This window comes from Oreochromis niloticus, linkage group LG3, assembly GCF_001858045.2.
Source record: "Oreochromis niloticus isolate F11D_XX linkage group LG3, O_niloticus_UMD_NMBU, whole genome shotgun sequence".
In the NCBI taxonomy this organism is placed as follows: Eukaryota; Metazoa; Chordata; class Actinopteri; order Cichliformes; family Cichlidae; genus Oreochromis; species Oreochromis niloticus.
Window position 1 is genome coordinate 59,054,117 of NC_031967.2, and position 22,113 is coordinate 59,076,229.

Here is a 22,113-nt window from a genome sequence, read left to right on the forward strand (position 1 = left end):
TCTTGTCAACAAATCCTTAATCACCTAAATGTGGCATTTATCATCTTGTAAAATGTTCCCTCTGCTTCTGTTGCACATCTCCCTGACACTCTCTGTTTCACCTGCCCTGCGCAGCTGGTCCAACCCCTGCCTCCTCAAACTGGGTGTTTAAATCTCTTTACCTCTGTTGTGAACTTTACACAAAGTTTGTGGTAACAAAATCAAACTGAGGAGGAGGATCTCGTTTGAAAAACACACACTCAGGAGACAAAATAAAAAACAGTCTGCTCAAAGCAAAAGCAGAGCCCTCACAGTTGGTAGTACAATACACTGTGACGACGTACGTATTAGATACCCTCAGTCCCAAAAGCATAAATATGATAAAAATGGGATCACCGAGAATATCCTAAAAATGGCATTGAGGGGTGTTACAGTGAAAAAGCAGCCAAATTTTCATCTGAAAATGTTGAATTTTAGTAAAAACAATGCTCTGTAGTTTGATACTGTCTTTACAGACAAAGCGGATGTTTAAAGCCTTTGGACGCCCATTTGATGAAATGCACTCATTCTCCTTATCAGCTGGAAACATTAAAGCCGTAAAATGACTTTTTTGAACGGATAAAAACTATTGAACAACATCGATGTTAGTCTGATCCAAAATTTGAATGTACGTGTGTTGAAAGTGTAGGTCTTGTTGAATTATTAAACATACTTTCTTTAATTTTTCGAGCCGCAAAAACCTAAAACTTTTAATTTTCTTCTGCTTGAGTCTCGGCCTCAGGGTAGCTCAACTCATCATTGCTGAGTCAGTTGTCTGTTTGTGCTACTTTTTTCAAGGAGCAGTGGATTATTGGTAAAGGGTGACTTTATGTGTTTAGTTACTTAAGTGTAAGTACTGTGGAAAGTTTCACCTTACATACATAGGGCTGACAGTACAGGATCTGAGGTAACTGTTTACAAAATGTTATAATCTATTCAAAGGTTCTTTGCAATTTTACATTGATAAACATTATCCTTAACATATTTGGCCCAGCATAAAGTACTATGACCATCACACTGTCATTTAGAATTGTTTAAATAACTTGTGTCTTAAGTCATTCCGTCACACAGAAAATTAAAAAAACCCACATGGTTCACTTTTATATCACAAAATGTTAGAAATATAAGTCGTTCATAACAACCTGAAAGGCTGGGAGTTTAAAATGCAAACCAATGAGCGCTGAAGTAGAAGACTATAATGTCACAGAGCACACGGTGTCTATTATTGTGTAGACATGTATAAATGAGAGCTTAATAAAGATGCTTAATTTCTTAAGAAATAAACAGGTGGAGTGGTCTTTATCAAAAGTAGAAGTTACATCTGTGGCTAAACCATCGTCCCCAAAAACTTTAAAAATCTACTGTGTGTGAGGCTGTGTAAGTAAAGCTTGCCCTTCACACCCGCGTGTAACAAAGCATCTGTTGGGGTTGTGGATTTGACACCTCAGCATTGTGAAAGTGGGGAAACATGTTTGTGGCTGAGCATAAGATTTCTGCTTACAACTTAGAATCTCAGTTCTAAATGAAATTCAGTTGTTTTTTGTTTTTTAAGTGTGGCTAATGTATTATTTGACTTCTAAGGCACACACACACACACACACACACACACGCACACACACACACACACACACACACGAGAACAACAACAACACAGAGAAGAAGAGGGGGTAGTTTTACTATGCGTCATAAAAATGCAATCATGCATCTTCCAACTGTATCTTTCTGTTCTGGCTTTAGAATCATTGATTGTTTACTGATCCGTACTTTGGGAGTCATACTGTTGTGATACTGGGGAGAAAAAGGTAAGGTTTGATAGACTAAACCATTACACACACACAAACTTCAAAACCTAGAGAGTGAGTGAGACTGCTAGCTGTGTGGTTCAGCAATAAACTTATCTACAAATGTGTTAGTAAAGAAACTGCAAACTATAAAAGTAATCTGAATTTAAATAGAACACTAGTGTAAGGTGTCTATGGAACAAATCTCCTTCAACGTTCAAAATGACCAAAGTGAGGACTACAAGCGTTTCTCTCAGTTGGTTGTGTTTAGGGAAAAAGCAGCTAAATACACTGAGACTGCTCCACATTGTTAGTGAGTTAACTCTGGATGTCTGTAGGTTTGTCAAACTTGGAGTGTACAAAAGCAGAAAAAACAGTAAAAGATTCAGACGGTGAAAGTTTGGTTTATTTCATGAACACAATGAAACATTTTACAGTCCACAGAGCAAAGTAGCATACATGATAATAGATACACATATCACAACTTGTGAGAAGTAAAACTCGTCGTCTTACCACATGTTATATTCTGTAAACTTAAAATAAACCACAGAAATTAGAGTTTAGTGTTTTAAAGTCATCTATTAAAAACATTACTGAAGTGACACTTTAACGATACTTCATATCACAGTGTTTATGATGATAAAACATGTTCTCTCATTAGTAGATGTCTGCGCTGACGCTTGTCATGAAGATGTCCGGAGCCTGGGTTCAAGCTTCCTCTTCAATCACCATTGATCATTAATAGGGCCACAAAAGATTTGTTACATTATCCCCATAAACAACATGCTTTTATAGAAATCATTGTGACACAAATATTTAGATTCTTGTTTCACAATTTGCATGAACTCAAAATCTTTAGAGTTTCATATTTATAAAGTATCGCAAATAATACATTTATACCATCGTATGAGCTACACTTCTTGTAAAAATGATTGGTAACGCGTTTGAAAAAGCTCCTGCTGTGTCCTTCCTTCTGTGAGGGCACACACACTCACACTCACACATACACACACACACACACACACACGCACACACACACACACACACACACACACACACACACTCACACACGCACACACACACACACACACACACACACACACACACCCAGAGAGAGAGAGAGAGAGAGAGAGAGAGAGAGAGAGAGAGAGAGAGAGAGAGATCATTAATACAAAGGATTGGGGTCGGTTTTGGATTTTCACTTGTTGTTGGCTTTATGAACAGTCACATAAAATTCATTCCGATTTTTTGCCTTTGCTTCAATTAGGATGTTTCTTTAAATCTACAACGCCTTCCTTTTCAAAAAGTTTACTGACATAGTAAAGAAGTAGCTAGGGAACTCTGTAAGTATGAGCAACAATAGCTTAAGGACACTACGTCCAATAAAGAGGAATTCATCATCTGCAGTTCGTGAAAAAAAGCACAATATTAAAAACAATTCAGCAGACCCTCGGAGTGCGGATACAAACTGTTTCAACTGCAGAGGTTAACTTCATGCACTTATCAACATACAGTTTAGAGGCTTGCATTAGAGTGCTTTGGTGCTTGGGCCTCTTTTATTTAGCACGTTTATACCGTTGTGAATGCAGCTATATAAATAAATACACTCAAGAGTCTATCGTATGTTTGTCATGCAACTAAAAATTCGTAAATATATTTTTAAATCAGTAACTTTGCAAATTTAGAGGATTTGTTTTCGGACAACATATGTGTCACATTTTAAACAGGGTTTGAATAATCAGCACTGACATACAGACATTTATGCGCTGGGTATAACAGTCATGCTTACCGTGTGAAAGGCCCCACCGATGTCTTGGAGCAGAGAAACACTCTGTATTGTTGCTTTTCTCTATTGTATAAGCAAAATCGACCGCAAATGACTAAGATGTCGGTGTTGACATGTCTTTTTATTTCATTCACACAGACAATGAATACTGAACAACATACATTAAACCAGGTGTCTCCCAGCCCAGTAGTTACCAATCATGCGAAGCATGGCTGGTTTAACACGACGGGCATAACGACTTGCTTCTAGCAGCTGTGCAATATTGTCGTTAATTGCGCATACTATATGTTGTGATGATCTCAGTTCAGTCATGGTGTGTTCTGCAATTCTGCTGAATTGTGTTTTAGTCCCATCGTCTGTGTACGAGCGTACAAACAGGCGAATGGCAGGGATGAATCGGAATGTCTTGAGCCTCAGCATCACATCGTCGTAGTATGTGTCAAAGTAATACTCGGGCAGTTCGAACAAACAGCTGTGTTGCACCTGACTGGGTTGAGCTGTTCGACATCCATAGCATGTTTCCTGTAGAAAGGCGTTTAATGCCAACATCACCAGGTGATGGGTTGCAAGCTTGATGTCGATAATGGTTTCCTCACACAGACCCGATCCTGTAGGATCCTGCAGCAGCTGAGGAGAGGGGGGAGGAGGTGGTGGGGTCTGGATTAGCAGCGCAGGCGGTGGGGAGTCTGAGAGGTCCCACGCTTGCATGTCTCGCTCTGAAAATGGGAACAATAAAAAGATTTATATTTGTTGCATAGACACACACACACACACACACACACACACGCACACACATTTATGCCACTGTATAAAAACCATATCCTTAAACCATGTAGTGCGGCTCTTCTATGCTCAGAGGGTAAGGATTTAACCTCCAGTTTTCAACCCCTCTGGCCGCTATAAAACTTTCCCTGTCATCACATACCCTGAGAATAATAAAGTCATCGGGTCTACGGTTAAAACGATCAGCCTCGCACTGTAAAGCTCAGGGCCTGTTGGACTGTTCCACTGGGAAACATACAGCATCTCTGGGATGACTACATTGTCCAAGTCTGCGCAAACACTCCCTCACCACAATCTACGCGAAGTATAACTGCTCCGTTGGTATATTTAACGGTATACACATACCTATTACTGCCTTGCTATTCTAACTTAAATTTAGACCCATCTACGACGTTTTTACAGCGTTGCTTTTTACGATGAGGGTATCGGGTACATACACCTGTACACGTACCTAGAGCTTCTGTGGCTTGGGCGATGTCCAGGCTGCTCGTCATGGTTGATACAGACGTCATCCTGCACTCCTTAGTTAGCTAGTTAGAGGTGTTCTTTAGGTTGCGCTGTTGATGTTCCATATGGTGAAAGAGACCGTTTTTATATGTATTGGAGCAGTCCTCTAGGAGGTGTCATTACAGTCCCTTGGGGTTGGAGTTGGTTTCAGGTGTAAACAAAAGGTGATGCCTGTTTGGAGGATGGTCAGTAGAAAGTGTAATGGCATGATAAAAGGTATGGTGGCACCGATGGACCTGGCACCGCCGGCACTCTGCCATAAGATAAAGGAGACTGTTTGTATTGAAAACTATGGCAGTACAATTGAGATGCTCTTGATAAGGATGACCTCTTCTGCTGACTGTAGGGGGGTCTAACTGTTGCAGAATTAAGAATCCCATTTCTAAAGGAATGCCTGCTGTTTGTGGTATTCTGTTTGAAACTATTAACCTCTGTGTGTGAATATGTGTTTTTAGAAGGTGGAAAAAACTTTCTGTTTAAAAACTATTAGCCTCTGTGTGTTTCAGAGCCCTAAAGAAAAATACCCCTAAAAACTAGTTAAATTAAATGCTGCGTGTGAATATGTGTTTTTAGAAGGTGGAAAAACTTTCTGTTTAAAAACTATTAGCCTCTGTGTGTGTTTCAGACCCCTAAAGAAAAATACCCCTAAACTAGTTAAATTAAATCATCTATGTCTAAATAACAGAACTCCGAGACCTATACAATCCTTTAAAAAAGAGTTTAATTAAAACACGTAATGGTTTCATTAAATAAAACGCTATTAAACACATGTAAACATATGATCTCTGAACTCGCAAGTCCGTTCACGCGCAAGGTCCGTTCACGCGCAAGGTCCGTTCGCGCGCACATGGACGCGGAGGGGGATAGGGGAGGGGGGTGTGGGGTAGGGGTGTGGGGGGTGTGGGGGTGTGGGGTGGGGGGGGGGGGGGGGGGGGCAAAAAAGCTACAGGTATATTACTACTGTTACCTCTGGGCGATGCGCTTCCTAAGACTATCCCATAGTCCCATCCTAAGATAATTTAATTACTTTGAAAACACCCCATAAAATCACACATGCAATTCTATTGATGCCCAAGCCCGGCTTTATATTCAATTAAGACTTAACTGTCACAAACTCTTCGCCAATAACCTATAACTCTAAATTCACTCTGCAGTCCAACTGCTTTAATTCTCTCAGCAGTCCAACTGCTTTCTCTTTTCATTTCTTTATTCTCTTTAACTCAGTACTGTCACTTATAAACTTCCATTTCATTATCATTACTTCAACCTTCAACTTTTCACCAAAATCAAAGCAGACATCTACCAGTAGTTTCAGTGAGTAGACTTTCAATTTACACAGCCCAATTTGACACACTTTGGTTCATAAGATCAACAGGTGGTGCCTACCTTTTACTGTATGCCGGCTTGTCACTCACTTTGACCACTGACCAATGCCTGAGCGCCTGACGCCTCGGACCTTTCTCCGTCCTGTCTCACTTCCCCCCTCGGACGAAGCCCCCAAATGTTAAGGTTCAAAAATGTAGGGAAGGAAACACAGGAGGAATGCAAGTAACCACACTGGTCCAAAGGGCAAAGACGATGATTTTAATGAAATGACACGCGTGGGAGAATGAGCTGACTCTGTAAGCAGACAGCCCCACAATCTCATCCTCCTAACATCAAAATACAGTTTTATATGCATCAGAGTTTATTTAGTGACGCCCCCTCATTGCGTCATCACATACATCAGCTTCAAAACCACAAATGTTCTATTTGACAACTTAAGGCACAATTAAAAGTACACTGGCTTCCATCTTCTCCCTGGTGGTTTCCCGTAAGCCAGCTCCGCTCTCGCATCGTGCATCTACTGCTTCATCAGTCAACTTTCACCTACACCCTAACAGTGTGTGTGTGTATGTGTGTGTATGTCTGTCTGTGCATGCACAGAGTGTGCATCTGCTCTCTGAACCTTAGTTGACCCCAACTTAGGCAACCAGGCTGAGGCCATCCTGTGTTGTGATAATCTTAACTTCTATGTAAAATGTATAAACTCATTATACAAACTCAGACTCTGGTTTTGGTTTCACTTTTGCAAAGCCTGCAACTTCAAAAGCCTATAACTTACTGTCTCATTTTGGAGTTACTCTACGTGGGGCCTTTTCTTTCACCCTGCAGTCTGCATACAAACATTTAAGATTATAAATTCAAAAGCATTTCGGGTTATAGATTCAACTCAACAGTTTGAAGTGGTTATAACTGGACTTGTAATAAAGACTTAATTGGGTGGCAATATATTTAAACATTTGAATGCAATATCAATACCTCTAGTATACATATGTTTGCTATATGATTATAATGCAACAGTAATGACAGTAATAACAGTAATAACAAAATAATAAAAATAGAATTAATAAAAATAAAATAATACATGGAAATAATAAAAATAACAAAAAATAATACTTCCTTCCCAACAAGACCCAGAGACATCCTGGTTGGCCGTTCCATCTCTTCACTGTGGGGTGACAAATGGGTTCCCCTCAAGCTGATTAACCCCAGCAACAAGCGTGTGACTCTGAGGAAGAACTGTAAAATCGCTGATGTCTACCCTTGTATCGCGGTTGAAGAGCTGTCGCCTCCTGAAAAGATCATGGCTAACAGCCACTCTTTTGAACAGGGTTCTGTGCCCATAAGGTCTGTTGAACAAAGGAAGGAACTTTTGCACAGACTAGGACTACAAGACTTGGACTTAGACAGTTGTGAGGTGTCTGACAGATGGAAAGATCAGCTTCTGCAGCTTGTGGAAAAGTATGGGTCTATCTTTTCTAGGGATAAAATGGACTGTGGAGAAGCTACTGATTTTGTCCACAAAATACACCTTGTGGATGAGAGGCCTTTTCGTTTGCCTTATCGTAGAGTGCCGCCGAGTCAGTATGAGAAGTTGAGAACTGCTGTAAATGAGATGGAAGAAAGGGACATAATCCGGAAGTCAAACAGTGAGTATGCATCGCCGCTGGTGTTGGTGTGGAAGAAGGATGGCAGCCTGCGCATTTGCACTGATTTCAGATGGCTCAATGCAAAGACTGCTAAAGACGCGCACCCGCTACCACATCAAGCCGACTCCCTGGCTGCTCTCAGTGGAAATGTTTTCTTTTCAACAATGGATTTGACCTCTGGATTTTACAATGTGCCTCTCTACGAGCCTCACAAGAAATACACAGCATTCTCCTCACCCTTTGGTCTCCATGAGTACAACCGGATGCCTCAGGGCCTGTCGAACAGTCCAGCGACCTTCATGCGAATGATGATGTCGATCTTTGGTGACGAGAATTTCAGCAGCTTGCTTTGTTACTTGGACGACTTGATGGTGTTTGCGCCTGACGAGGTGACCGCCCTTCAACGTCTTGAGATGGTCTTTTCTCGGTTGAGAAGTCACAACCTTAAGCTGACCCCTAAGAAATGCCATCTTCTTAAGAGGTCAGTTAAATTTCTTGGACATGTCATTTGTGCGGATGGTGTGAGAACTGATCCAGACAAGGTTAACACTATTACCAACATTAGGGAGGAACAGCTTATGGAGAGCGATGGTGTGACTCCCTCCCAGAAGAAGATCCGGTCCTTCTTAGGAATGATCCTTTATTACCAACATTTCATTCCTGATTGTTCTGCGAAGGCCAAGCCCCTGTTCAGGTTACTTTCGGGACGACAGGCAAATCCTCGAGGGAGGAAAGGAAGGATGCCCAAGAAGCAACTTTCTGCCAAGCCATCTCTGAAACAAAGTGACTGGACATCAGCGTGTCGCACATCATTCCAAACGCTCAAGATGGAACTGGCTAATGTTGTCACTCTGGCTCATCCCAACTTTAATGAGCCTTTCATCCTTGCAGTTGATGCCTCCTTTGATGGCATCGGGGCAGTACTCTCACAAGTTTCTCCTGGCGAGACAGTGGCTCGACCTGTTGCCTTTGCCAGCAAGACATTGTCACGGTCTCAGATGAACTACCCAGCGCACAGACTAGAGTTCTTGGCGCTTAAATGGGCCGTGTGTGACAAGTTCAGCCACTGGCTAAAAGGAAGGCACTTCACGGCTTGGACGGACAATAATCCCCTGTCCTACATCTTGACAAAGCCACGTTTAGATGCTTGCGAGCAGAGATGGGTGGCGAAGCTCGCGGCGTATGATTTTGATCTGAAGTATGTGCCAGGGGTTAAAAATACAGTGGCTGATGCTGAGTGAGCCATTTGTCGAGTCATGTATTGGTCATCGCTTGCTGAAAGAGCCTTATGTTGCTCTACTAGATGAGGTCAACGGGGTTGTGAGAGGTACTGTGCAGGATGCTTTTCGGCTGACTAACAATTGCCACATTGTTCAGGACACAGAGCCAGACTCACCAGACTCGGTTTCTGAGTGTGACCATCAGAGCGAGAGGGGTTCGATCAATGCTGATGAGGTGTCAGCTGTGCTGAGTGCGCAGTGTGACCATGGTTTGACCAATGTCAACCCACCTTTATCACAGCTTCCTGAGGAGGACCCTGTCGTTCCTCTCCCACAAAGCCAGCTCTCAAGTCTTCAACAACAAGATCAGGCAATAAACAGAGCCCTTTTCTATCTGCGAAGAAAGAGGAAGGCTACTAGGCGAGAAGCAGCTTCGGAACCAGGTGGCGTTGGTGGGCTTCTCAGGCAGTGGAAGAAGCTTAAAGTACAGAACGGCATCCTGTACAGGGTGATAAAGCATCACCGCTTGAGCAAGAAGATTTTCCAGTTTGTTGTTCCTGATAGCCTGAAGGTTCAAGTCCTCCTCAGCCTTCGTGATAATGCAGGCCATCAGGGCCAGGCACGGACACTTTCCCTTGCCCGTGAGAGGTTTTTCTGGGTCGGGATGGAGAAAGACATAACCAACCATGTTCGACAGTGTGAGAGATGTGTGGTTGGAAAGACACCTGAACCTCATGCTTGTGCACCACTGGAAAGCATCCAGACGTCAGAGCCGATGGAACTAGTGTGCATAGACTTTTGGACCGCTGATCATTTTTTGTGTCCAATGGGGAAAATAATGTAAAAACAAAAAAAGAAACAAAAGGTCTACTAAAATAAGGGGTACTGATTGATAGAGCAATGCTGCTAATGTTAAACGTATGAATCGATTCACATTTATTTTGGTTGTCTTAAGTTATTTAAGTTAAAGACAGGCGATTCATGAAAATTGCGGAAAAATCTTCACCTGTAAACTGTGAATTGCGAATTTTAGAGCACACACACACACACACACACACACACACACACACACACACACAGAGGTATTTCACCAGTGACCAGCAAGTGCTGCCCACATATTCTTTGCACTCTGATTTTCAAATATCAGACCAAATCTGTCTGTCGGTCTTTAATATACTGGCCCCTTTTTAGGGTGTCTTATCACCTTAATATGCTAGCCTCCTGCTGCAGCTGTGTGTATGTGACTGGGGGCACTTACACAGTAACATTATTTCGTTTTTTTTTTTTCCTTATCATTGCATTTTGTATTAAACACATGAAGTCATAGTGAAAGAAACAGCATGCTTCTGTTTTTTATTTATTTTGAATGAGATCTTAAGGCAGGATGACTTGTATTATTTTTTTTAGTGAAATCATAGTTGCTTTCTTAGTTACAGGGGTTTAAAATTACAAATGAGTACTTAAGTATTTTTTCTGTTAATTTCTTTCATGATTGTACTCAGGTGAGGAAGCAGCATATCAGTACTGCGCTACATATACCAGCTGAAAGTTCAAACACAAAGTGGTGAAAAAGCTACCATCACGTGAAGCTCTTTGTCTGATTAAAAATGTTGCGCTGCCTGCAGTTTCCAACTCTGTGGACCGTGGGAAGAAGATGGAGAATCCGGAGAGAATCCGCACAGACATGGTGAGAACATTCAAACTCCACACAGAAAGACCTGAGACCGAATCCAGTGCTGCCTGTATTAGGCATAGTGAATTAGGCAGTGGACTTCTTATTTCACTATATTTATTTTAAGAGATGGCAGTATTTGCACAAGATATTAGCCTTAGATGACTTTCTTTCTTCAACATAAACTGTAGATTTGTTATTTGCTGAGGGAGTTTGAAAATTTGTGTAATTTTAAAACGTATTCAAAAAATGGTAGCACTTCAGTCTGTTAAAGACTGCTGTGCACATTTCATTCTGCCTTTGCAAGTTTCAGTCAGAGCTAAACAAACAAAGATTGAAAATTTTAACTTCCACAGTTATTACACAGTTAAGTTTGGTAGTCTCTGTTCATTCCCACTGAGTGTCTTCTCTGTGGATCTCACATATGATAATTATTTTCTCTGCTCTGCACATCTGATGCCAAATGTTTTCATGAATCATTGATACAGGAAAAAAAGGAGAAAATAAAACTTTTTCCACAGTTTGTATTAATAGAAAACTTCCTTCTGAAAAAAAAAATACTTACTTTTATCAATGTTGAAGGGCTCACTGTCCTCTGTGTAGTAAACTGGATCTCCTCTGCCTCCTCTGCATCTGTAGAGTCCTTCCTGTGAGACTGTGATTTGTCCATTTGAGTGGAAAACTGCATCTTGTGTGGTCAGGAGTTCAGACATGTTCTCATCTCTGTACCAGTAGTATTTCCATCCATATGATGATGGGTTCACTGAACATTTCAGGGTCATATTGCCCCCTACTGGAACGTGTCTCATATCAGACGTTATTTGAGCCTTTGGTTGATCTGATGTTGAGTTTAGACAAAGATAGAAAGAATAAATATATTATACCACACACAGGTTAGGATTGCACTGCCCTGATGTTGTCAGCCTAGTTTAGGCCCATAATGCATTTTGTCCTTTCACAGAATGCATTTTTGACCATTTCATTATGATGCTTTATTTTATTTAAATTACTCCTCTCCATTATTTTGTGTGATGTCTCTTTGCTCCCACCACAACAACAGATTCACAAGAAGACAGAAGACTTCTCATAATCTGAGTTTCAGATGTCAGACCACACAGGAGAAAATACACATTATAGCTGCACAGAAGAATTTGAAATAGTTCAACTTTAATTAAGAGACTTTGTAACATTTTGTGACCCTCATTGATCATTCTCACATGATTCGATTATTTGTTATTTCGAGGAGTTTGCATTACTTTACATTAATTTTTAAAACTGTAACAGACGCACAACAGACCCGGCCACATTTCAATGCTTTTCAGCTTATCAGCTGCCAGCCACACACACAACAAAACAAACTCAGGAGCCAGTCCAGCCTTAAATGCAGTGGTGGTGTGATGAGCTGATGCCGCTAAGGTGTGGTTTTAAAATGATTCTTTTACATAAGAAAAATATTTTAAATTCATTCAAAATAAATGCTGCAGGCCATTTGAAGTTTTGATAGATGTCATCAAGATACTTTTCCTCTTTCAGAGATGCCTGATCCCACAATAATCACGCTGAGCAAAGACAACACCAAATTGATTATTTTAGTCACAAAAACAAGCAGGCAAAGAGAAACACATATATTACACTCTATAAATAATGACTTATAAATAAAATAAATAATTCCTACATCTAAATCATTTCTAATGTTATTTTTTATGTTTTACAGAACCAGTGCACAGGTACACACACACACACACACACACACACACAGAGACCCAATAGACTCTTTCTGTCCACTATGATCTTTTCCTACAGTAATGACATCAGCTTCTTCTTTCAGCAATACTCTTATAAGACTAAACTGGCCCCTCTTTAAGGTCTGGGAGTGGGTTTAAAGGGAATAATCTCAATATTCTAGCCTCCTGCTTGAGCTGGCTAGTGTTGGTGAGGATGGTAACCATAGCAACAGTAACATTACTTTAACTTCCCTCCTTCAATTTTCCTCCATTTCCTGCTTTGCACTGATATCTTTTTGGGTTGAAGCTGTGTGGCTCCGACCCTGAATGTTTTGACTAAAATGTCAAATCTGATTGTTGGTCATTGCATTTAAAAACAAAATCAAACTCATTAATGTATTCTGCTTCAACAATTCAGGATCACAAGGTATTGGACCATATCGCAGCTAACAGGAAGCTACTCTGGACAGGTCGCTCATCTGTTACCGGGCTGAGACATTCACACCTACAAGCAATTTAAATTCACCAATAAACCAAACCCCACTAACTCTGTGGACTGTGGGAAGAAGATGGAGAATCTGGAGAGAATCCACACAGACATGGAGAGAACATTCATACTCCACACAGAAAGACCTCAGACAGACAGTGGATTTGAAACCAGTGCAAAGCAGCATGCCACCCTGCTGCCTGTGTTAGGCATAGTGAATTACACAGTGGACTGAACTATTTACTTATTTAATACTGTCATTTATTTTAACAGATCACATTATTTGCACAAGATCCTAGGCCAAGATGATTTTGTTTGTTTAACAGAATTTGGAAATTTGTAGTTATTTGTTGTTGAGAAAGTTTGTAAAATGCTATACTTTTTATCCTGTTTATTTATGTCATTATTGTAGTGAGGTGATGGAGCAGCAGGTCAGCATTGCCATCTCTAAACCAGCTGAAAGTTCATGACACAAAGTGGTGACAAACTGTTTACAATGAGTATCCAAAAGTTCATTCGGTTGATCTGCACGTAGTATTTTCAGTGGGAGAAACGTTTCGTCACTCATCCAAGTGACTTCTTCAGTCTCAGCTGACTGCAGGTTTCCCCAATCTTATAAACAGTATATTTGGATAATGACTGAAACCAGCCCACTGAGGTATGTCTGTGAAGGTTCTCAGTCATCCAGGTCATTGTAGTCTAAGGAGCTTGGAAAGAAAAGCGTCTGGACTTCTTTAAGTTGCTTGAAGACGTTTTTTCAATTCAATTCAGTTTTATTTATATAGCGCCAAATCACAACAAAAGTTGCCTCAAGGCGCTTTATATTGTACAGTAGATCGCACAATAATAAATACAGAGAAACCCAACAATCATATGACCCCCTATGAGCAAGCACTTTGGCCACAGTGGGAAGGAAAAACTCCCTTTTAACAGGAAGAAACCTCCGGCAGAACCAGGCTCAGGGAGGGGCGGCCATCTGCTGCGACCGGTTGGGGTGAGAGAAGGAAAACAGGATAAAGACATGCTGTGGAAGAGAGACAGAGGTTAATAACAGATATGATTCGATGCAGAGAGGTCTATTAACACATACTGAGTGAGAAAGGTGACTGGAAAGGAAAAACTCAATGCATCATGGGAATCCCCGGCAGCCTACGTCTATTGCAGCATAACTAAGGGAGGATTCAGGGTCACCTGGTCCAGCCTTAACTATATGCTTTAGCAAAAAGGAAAGTTTTAAGCCTAATCTTGAAAGTAGAGATAGTGTCTGTCTCCCGTTTCACCTCTCATCCAAGAAGCTTCTTCAGTTCTAAGGTCAAATGGCCGAGAGTCCCAGATTTAAACCCAGTGGGAGTATCCCCCCAAAGAGGGAGAAAAGGACCCCCTGATGATCCTCTACCTAATCACATGAGCCAAGGTGTGAAAACCTTACTTACCTGGATGATTGTGCATGCATCAATATGTCTACAATGAGGCTACTATCAGCTGCAGTTCTTTGTCTGACTAACAATGTAACATGCTTCATATACCATTGAATTCATCCTGTGCTGACCATTATAACATTTGTAAAATGGAGATCACACAACAAACATGACTTACTTGATACTGACAATGTGAAGGGTTCACTCCACTCTGTTGAAGAATATCGGTCATAACCGCGTCGACTCTTACACATGTAGTCACCACTGCTGTACTCAGAAACTACAAATCTCAGAACATTATAGGGTATCAGCTGTGTGGGTGTCCCGGGTCCTCTCCATTCAGAAAACCACTCAGTGGTTTCACCTCCTTCCTGCACCTCACATGTCAGAGTGATCGTCTCACCTCTGAATAACTGAGGCCAGTTGGGTTGTTGTTTTATAACAACTTTAATGGAAACTGTTTACACACATTAACAGTTGAGATACAAATAGAAACATGAAATCAACACAGAAAACTTAACATTGTATGTTTGATAATCATGAGTGAATGTATATTTCAAACTAAATTACTGAACTTAGGAGTTTCCTTAATGATGACATCATCACTTATATCAGTGTAGTAAACTGGGTTTCCTCTTGTTCCTCTGCAGCTGTAGATTCCTCCGTGAGATACTCTGATATCTCTGTTTTGTTGATCTCTGTTTGGAAATTCAGAGGTTCTTTGGTTTGTGAACCACTCATATTTCCATCCATCAGAGTTCTGCACAGAGCAGGTCAGTGTCACACTGCCCCCTACTGGTATGATTGTTGTTCCTGCTGTCAGTGTGGCTCTGGGTTTATCTGCTGTTATGAAAGAGGAAGAAAAATAAATCTGTGTAATTTAGTATAATGACATAAAAACATTAAAAAACAATACAATTTATATTTGTAGCTCTCTAAATAAACACAGTATACATTTCTGTCCATTCTCTGGCCTGAGAATGTCACAGTTAATGCAAACTAATACAGTTCACAGTTTTTTGGTTTAGATAACAGAAACATCACCACTTTTAACTTTATGAAGCTTCTGATGTTTCTTCTTTTCCTTCAGAAATGTAATTTAATTAAATTAAATTTCATCCATGATTGCTGTTGTTAAAACTCAAACATGTACTACTGAAAAATTGCCAAGTCTGCGAGTGTTGAAGCACTGACTTTACAGTGTTTTTCCTTGTTCAAGTTCAAGTTTCATTGACTAATTTAATTAAATGTTCTCTATTTTATAATTCAGTTGAGTATTTGAACAGGGATCATACATTTATGCTGTCGGTCACTGAAGACTTACCTAATACAGATATAGAGACAGTATTACTTTTCTTTGTATCACGTGAGCTCATCCTGAGACCAAAGCACTGATATTCACCACTGTCACCTGTAGATGTCATTTTTAATTTGTAGTCTTTGTTTATCCTGTAGGAGAAAAAGTCTTGACCATCCTTGTTGATTTTGTATTCCCAGTCAGTGTCTTTTCCTTCATTCATGTCACATTTGAAGGTAACATACTCTCCGATGAAAAATAAACTGGACCAGCTGGGTTCAATAGTTAGCACAGCATCTAGAATCCAACACAACCACGAAGTTAGCAATCTGAAACACTTTATGTACGACACAATCTGTGACATACAATGTTCATTTATTGAATAATGAATAAATAATAATAATAACAAATACTACATAAGTGAAATGTAATTCAGATTGATGCAGTACTTTGAGATGAATCTTTATCAACTAAATTCAAACAAAATTAAATAAAGTGAAATCTGTTCAGTCACCTTGAGCGTGTCCAGTACAGAGGAGCGTACAGAGCACTACAGTAAAGACAGAAACTTCTGACATGATCAAATTAAAAACATTCATATATGTCTGTGTAGGTAGTCAATCATACATGTCATGTTTAGGGATGGGTATCGTTTAGGTTTTATCCGAAAGCGGTGCCAAACCGGTACTTTTGAAATGGTGCCAGTGCTTAAACGGTGCTCAAACCGGTGCTTAAAGAATGGAGAACACAAAATTGGTCCAAAAACCTTTCATGTTTAGCTGTTTTTTGTAAAAAGATAACAATGTAAGCCTTTTCTTCAGCTATAGGGCATATATGGCATCACTCTTGGTTGGAAGCAGTGCTTAAACAATGGAAAAAACACAAACTTTGTCCAAAAACTTCTCATGTTTAACTGTTTTCCACTTTTTCTTTGGTCATTTTAAATGGCCTGTATTTATATAGCGCTTTTTATGGTCCCTAAGGACCCCAAAGCGCTTTACATATCCAGTCATTCACCCATTCACACACACATTCATACATTTTAGCCTTTTTGGCCAGGGTGAAGGGAGTATCTGCCATCAAACAAGAAGACAGCCGCATGTAACTACGACGGTGTTTGCTAGTTCACCTTACATGCATTAATGTAATAACGTGGTTAGCCTACTCAACGTAAATTACACACAAACAACATTAAGCTACTCACGCAGAGAAGAACGGCTGCTGCTGCCATCATCATCCTCATCATTTCTGCTACGCTGGCAGGGCTAGGGGCCAGGACTCTACTCTTCGGGTTTTTGGGGGATGTTGCTAACTCCAGGTCCGATAACAGGCACCACACCCGCAGTAGATGTGCACGGTGTGAGGTCTCGCAGCAAGCTATCAAACACGGCGCATTTCTCGGCTTTTAAAAAAAACGCTACGCGTCGCCAGGTGTTTCATTGGATTCGAGGTGTTACCTCCTTTGACAGTATCACTGTATCAGCTTAAAGCACTTGTTGCAGGCAGCTGAGTTTGCATCTTTTGCTGCGAAGTACAGCCAGACTTTTGACCGCTTCGCCTTGGGCATACGTACGTACCTGGGCCCGCCTACTATCCTCGGAAACGTAAAATGATTGGCTAGAATTGGCTCAGGAAATAAAAAATAAAGCACCGAAATGTGCGCTGCTTTTCGGTCTGGTTACTACCGTTTATGTCAGAACCGGTGCCATCATGGCACCGGACACCGGTACCCATCCCTAGTTAAGAAACACTGCTTATTAAGTTTTGCCCAGTAGATGGCAGCATTGTTCCATTTAATATTGTACATGAAAGGAAATTTTGGCTTTGGTCTGGAAGTTTATTTATTTTCACATGAATGTGCATTTAAGTGAATTAATTTCTCTGTTTTTTTTACCTAAACCACAATGCAGTATGTCAATGGAAAATTGTAGTCAGTATAAGCTTTTAATGATATAAGTTTGCATATGATAGAATACTCTATGTTGACCTTTTGATGACTTAGACTGTTGTCCACTACAAGGCTGTTTTATAAATTCTTTCTCACAGCGATAATAGCTGAACAAGCAGGAAGAGGAGAGCTGGACACTTTTATCTGCGCTCTCTAACAAGAAGAAGGGCTGCGTCCTTCTGAATCTCACAACACACACACATACACCTCAACCACTCTTATCTTCACTCCCTACGCACTAACATTCCTCTTCCTATGAATAGACGTATTCACTGTTGTCACCAGTGACTATAAATGCACGAATAAAGAAGTACACTGTGTGACTCTCTTCTGAGACGTTCACCCATGTACATGTGATTGATTATATTGTCTCACTGTGTCTCTGTTTTACTTTGGCAGCCTTCTATTTGGGAGATTTTCCCTTAACACAGTAATATTTTTATTTTATTTTCCGTAATAAGTTTTGTTGCCATTGTATTTTTCAATCAATATTTGGTTTTTATTTATTTTAAGAAAACTAAGAGTTCCACTATACGATCATTTGTTTATCAGTTAGTAGCAAGGAAGCTTTTGCTGTGTTTGGGCGGAATGCTGTTGCCTGAAACCCATGGTTATTCATATCCCATGTTATTGCAGAGACCCACAAGAGGGGAATAAACCACGTCTGAGCTCTACCCATCTCGAGTCCAGAGAGTTTTACTCTTACAGCACCGGAGATAGAGACTGAGCGGAGTTACATTGGTGCCGTGAGCCGTCAATCAACTGGTTGGACGGTGGACTCCACTCGGCGACGTGGGGCCAGTTTCAGCGCTGCACATTTGTGATTTATTGTTGTTCTTTCTACAATTTTTTTTAAGGAACAAATATTGCATTTTTGTTGTATTCTAGTCGCAGTGATGGACATCACAGAGGAGGGATCGAGTACTCCTAATGTTGTTGGTCAGGAAATAAAAAATAAAGCACCGAAATGTGCGCTGCTTTTCGGTCTGGTTACTACCGTTTATGTCAGAACCAGTGCCATCATGGCACCGGACACCGGTACCCATCCCTAGTCATGATAGTGTATTTATGCCATATTTGAGTGTCTAAGGAGCTTTGTGAGAAAGTGACTGCAATTCTTTACGTTTCTTGAAGATCATTTGTATCTCTGCTGAGAAGCTTCTTCAGTTCTAAAACTAAATGATGGAGAATCCCAGGTATTTAAACCCTAGTGGTTGTATTACTTAGGAAGGCCATTAACTCATTATTGATCATGTGCCTCATCACATGAGCCAAGGTGGGAACAACAGTGTAGGTCATTAACACCAGAGGTTTTCCTTTTTTTTTTTTTTTTTTTTTTTTTTTTAATCCTGTCCTGTCTGAAAGTCTTTGCAGTCAGAAACACAATGTTTTTTTTGTCAAACACATTTTGCTTTTTCAAGTCCAGCTGTGAATTTTCTACAGTTTTCTACAAATTTCTCCTGTTTCTACTTTAATCATGAAACTGATCAATGATCAGCTGATCGGCTTTTCTCTCTTGTTTATCTATCGCCCACTTTGCGCCAGAAAGAAGAAACCAGCAGATGTCGCGCTAAACAACAGCAGCACGTTTGAGCTTGATCAGTTGTTGTTAGCATTTATTTAATATTAATTTCTAGTATCAGCTGATGTTTGCTGGAGCCACAGCTGTAAAAGCTGCTGGTCATGATGTCGGTTTGGTTATCTGGTGAGAGGGAAACATGAAGATGAAACCAGGAGATGTCCTTACTGAATCATCAGAGCTGAACAGGTGATGTAGAAACAGGTTTACCTTTTAGGTGACATGAATGACTTGAAGGGAAGTTATGAACTGTTTCTGAGAGACAAATAACACCAGCATCCTTTTTTTATGTAGCTGACAGGTAACTGTGCAGGGGCGGATCTAGCAACTTTTTGCCAGAGGGCCAGGTAGGGCATTAACAGGGAAAGGGGGGCACAAAGAAATACTTTTCTTTATGATCTCATTTAAAATGTCTGGCTGTTATTAAATAATTTTCTGAATCTTGCAACCAAAGTTTTTATCTGATGTAAAATGCATAGAAATCCATTATTGTATGTAGCAATTTTTTTTCAGGGTCCCATCATGATTTCTTCAGAAATAAGCACTGTATATGATGCCAGTATTTTCCCACATTTTCCAGATTCTGTACCAGTACTGTGTGTAAAATGTATAGAAATCATTTATATACCAACAAGACAGTGTACATCACTGTCACAACAGCATCTGTTTTCATTCAAAGGCTTTATGGCTTTAATACCTGGTGGGCCGGTCTCTAGTCAAAAAGCCCGGACCATTTTTTTTGTCCCAGTCCAGCCCTGTGTAAGTGTGTGTGAAAGATCGAGAAAGAGAGAGAGACAGGCTGTGGAGTCTGAATGTTAGTCATGAAATGTACTTGATCATGGGGGTGGGAAGCTGCAACAACAGGCAGAGAGAGATGGATTGGGGAGAACTGGACCATTTGCAGCTCCCAAGAGTACTGAAAACCTCAACCCTTTAAGACCACTAGGGTTTAAATACCTGCATTCTCCATCTTTTGGTTTTAGAACTGTAGAAACTTCTCAGATGAGAGGTGACACAGCTTCACAAAACTCAAAGAAGTAAAGTCGTCTTCTGTCCAAGCTCCATAGACACTCAAATATCTCATAAATAAAACATTGTGGGTTTACTAGTTTCTACTATGATTTGTGAGATTTTATATTAAGATGTAAAATACATCAAATTATCACTGATGGAGAAACAAACCTTTCATAGATAAACTAAACCAGCTCCACTCTGATCTGAGTCACTGCACTAAAATCTAATCCAGTCTACAAACAACCATGTTGGTAACAAACATGAGAGTCCTCTGATCACATGACCTGAAATGGTACAAATGACTGATGCTCTGTTCTTCTTACTAAAACATGTTTATAGATCAGTATGAATCAAACAGTAGAAGTCAGTAATGCACTCACAGAATAGGCCCAGCTCACAGAGCAAAGTGGCTCCCATCCTCACATCCAGCAGTGACACGTCTGAGAACTTCTACAACTTTCTGTAAAGACAGTGAAGCAGCAGCACAGCAGATACCAAAGAGCTGTGAAGGAAACAAAGAGGGTTTTTTTACTCCTTCTCTCTGCTTCCTTCCTTTTTCAACAGAACTAACACCTTTAACAAGCTCTGACCACAAAATGATGGGTTTATACTCTTTTATTTCAATCTTCATCTGTCCAAGGTCTCACCTTTCATCCTAAAACAGATGTAATAGGCTTATCATGTTATTGGGGCAATCATTAACATACCATGTACAGTGATGTTGACTGCATTGGTGAAACTCCTGATTCAGATTCACACCAGTACACTGCAGTATGTGACTTTGATGTGTTGATTTTGTATGCAGTTAGAACAGTTCAGACGGCCATTGTCAGGAAAGCTCCTCACTCTCGGCAGAGTTTTCCTCACAGGTCAGTGAGACAGAGTCAGAGGTGAAGTGTTGCACTCTGTCAAGACTCACTGTGAAAGACGCTGCTGAATGAACATCTGAAAACAACATGCAGTGAAGAATCAAAGCACATGAATGTTAAATATTAAGTTATTTCTTTTGGTATTTTTGGATGGTCAGTGCTATTAATTTAACAAGATGAGGTTTTTTTAGTGAACTACATTTTTTGTGATTAATATTTTATTGAATTTTTAGAACACTACAGTCCGCTGTAAATACAGATCACATTGCATAAAAATTGAATTAGCATAAGAGCAGAATAGTAGAGAATACAAAACCAAAATGTGGGGGGACAAACAAACAAAACAAAACAAACAAAACACAGCCACCCTTTGACTACGTGGGTCTTGGTGCATGCCACACTCTGTCATCTCTGAAAGTGCTTCGTCAGAATCCCCATGTCTGTTTAAATTAGAGATGGACCGATCCGATATTACGTATCGGTATCGGTCCGATACTGACCTAAATTACTGGATCGGATATCGGCGAGAAATAAAAAATGTAATCCGATCCATTTAATATAAAAAAAAACACCTCACAAAACTTGCGACACGGCGTAACTCGCCTCATAACCGTAGCACCTCGGAGCAGTGTGCGTCATGTGATAGAGCGGCTGTGTGTATTTGTAGCCTCCCTAGCAATCCAGCATTTCATCTCCGAGGAAGTTATCCCAGAGAGAAGTAAAGCAAGTGTGTAAGTTCATCTCTGAATGTTTGTAAAGCATTCCCACGTTAAGCTTAACAACCGATATATGGAGCGACGGCCTCTCTCTCTCCCTCTCCTGCTGCTACTTCAATCGTAAAACTGCTTAATGATCAGCTGATCGGCTTTTCTGTCGCGAGTCCGTCTCTCTTCTTTGTTTTTGGCCCACTGGCACCAGAAAGAGGAAACCAGCGGCGGAACAACAGCAGCACCTTTCACCTTAATAAGCTGTTGTTAGAATTTATTTAATATTACTTTCTACACCAGGATCCTTTTCTAAGTAGCTGACGGCTGGTAA

At 40.5% G+C, this 22,113-nt stretch overlaps 2 protein-coding genes across 2 annotated transcripts; both read right to left on the bottom strand.

The window, feature by feature from the left end:
* Positions 1 to 3,687: 3,687 nt before the first annotated feature.
* LOC109197101 (uncharacterized) lies at positions 3,688 to 5,216 on the bottom strand. Its single transcript, XM_019352227.2, has 2 exons — positions 4,820 to 5,216; positions 3,688 to 4,301 (listed from the first exon to the last, which is right to left on the bottom strand). The coding sequence occupies exons 1-2, from the start codon at positions 4,878 to 4,880 to the stop codon at positions 3,748 to 3,750; spliced, it is 615 nt and encodes a 204-aa protein (XP_019207772.1). The 5' UTR covers positions 4,881 to 5,216; the 3' UTR covers positions 3,688 to 3,747.
* Positions 5,217 to 9,413: 4,197 nt separating this feature from the next.
* On the bottom strand, positions 9,414 to 21,517 carry LOC112845992 (uncharacterized). Its single transcript, XM_025905176.1, has 8 exons — positions 20,914 to 21,517; positions 20,587 to 20,708; positions 16,180 to 16,215; positions 15,693 to 15,962; positions 14,931 to 15,211; positions 14,547 to 14,829; positions 11,305 to 11,577; positions 9,414 to 9,721 (listed from the first exon to the last, which is right to left on the bottom strand). The coding sequence occupies exons 2-8, from the start codon at positions 20,621 to 20,623 to the stop codon at positions 9,414 to 9,416; spliced, it is 1,488 nt and encodes a 495-aa protein (XP_025760961.1). The 5' UTR covers positions 20,624 to 20,708; positions 20,914 to 21,517.
* Positions 21,518 to 22,113: the final 596 nt, after the last annotated feature.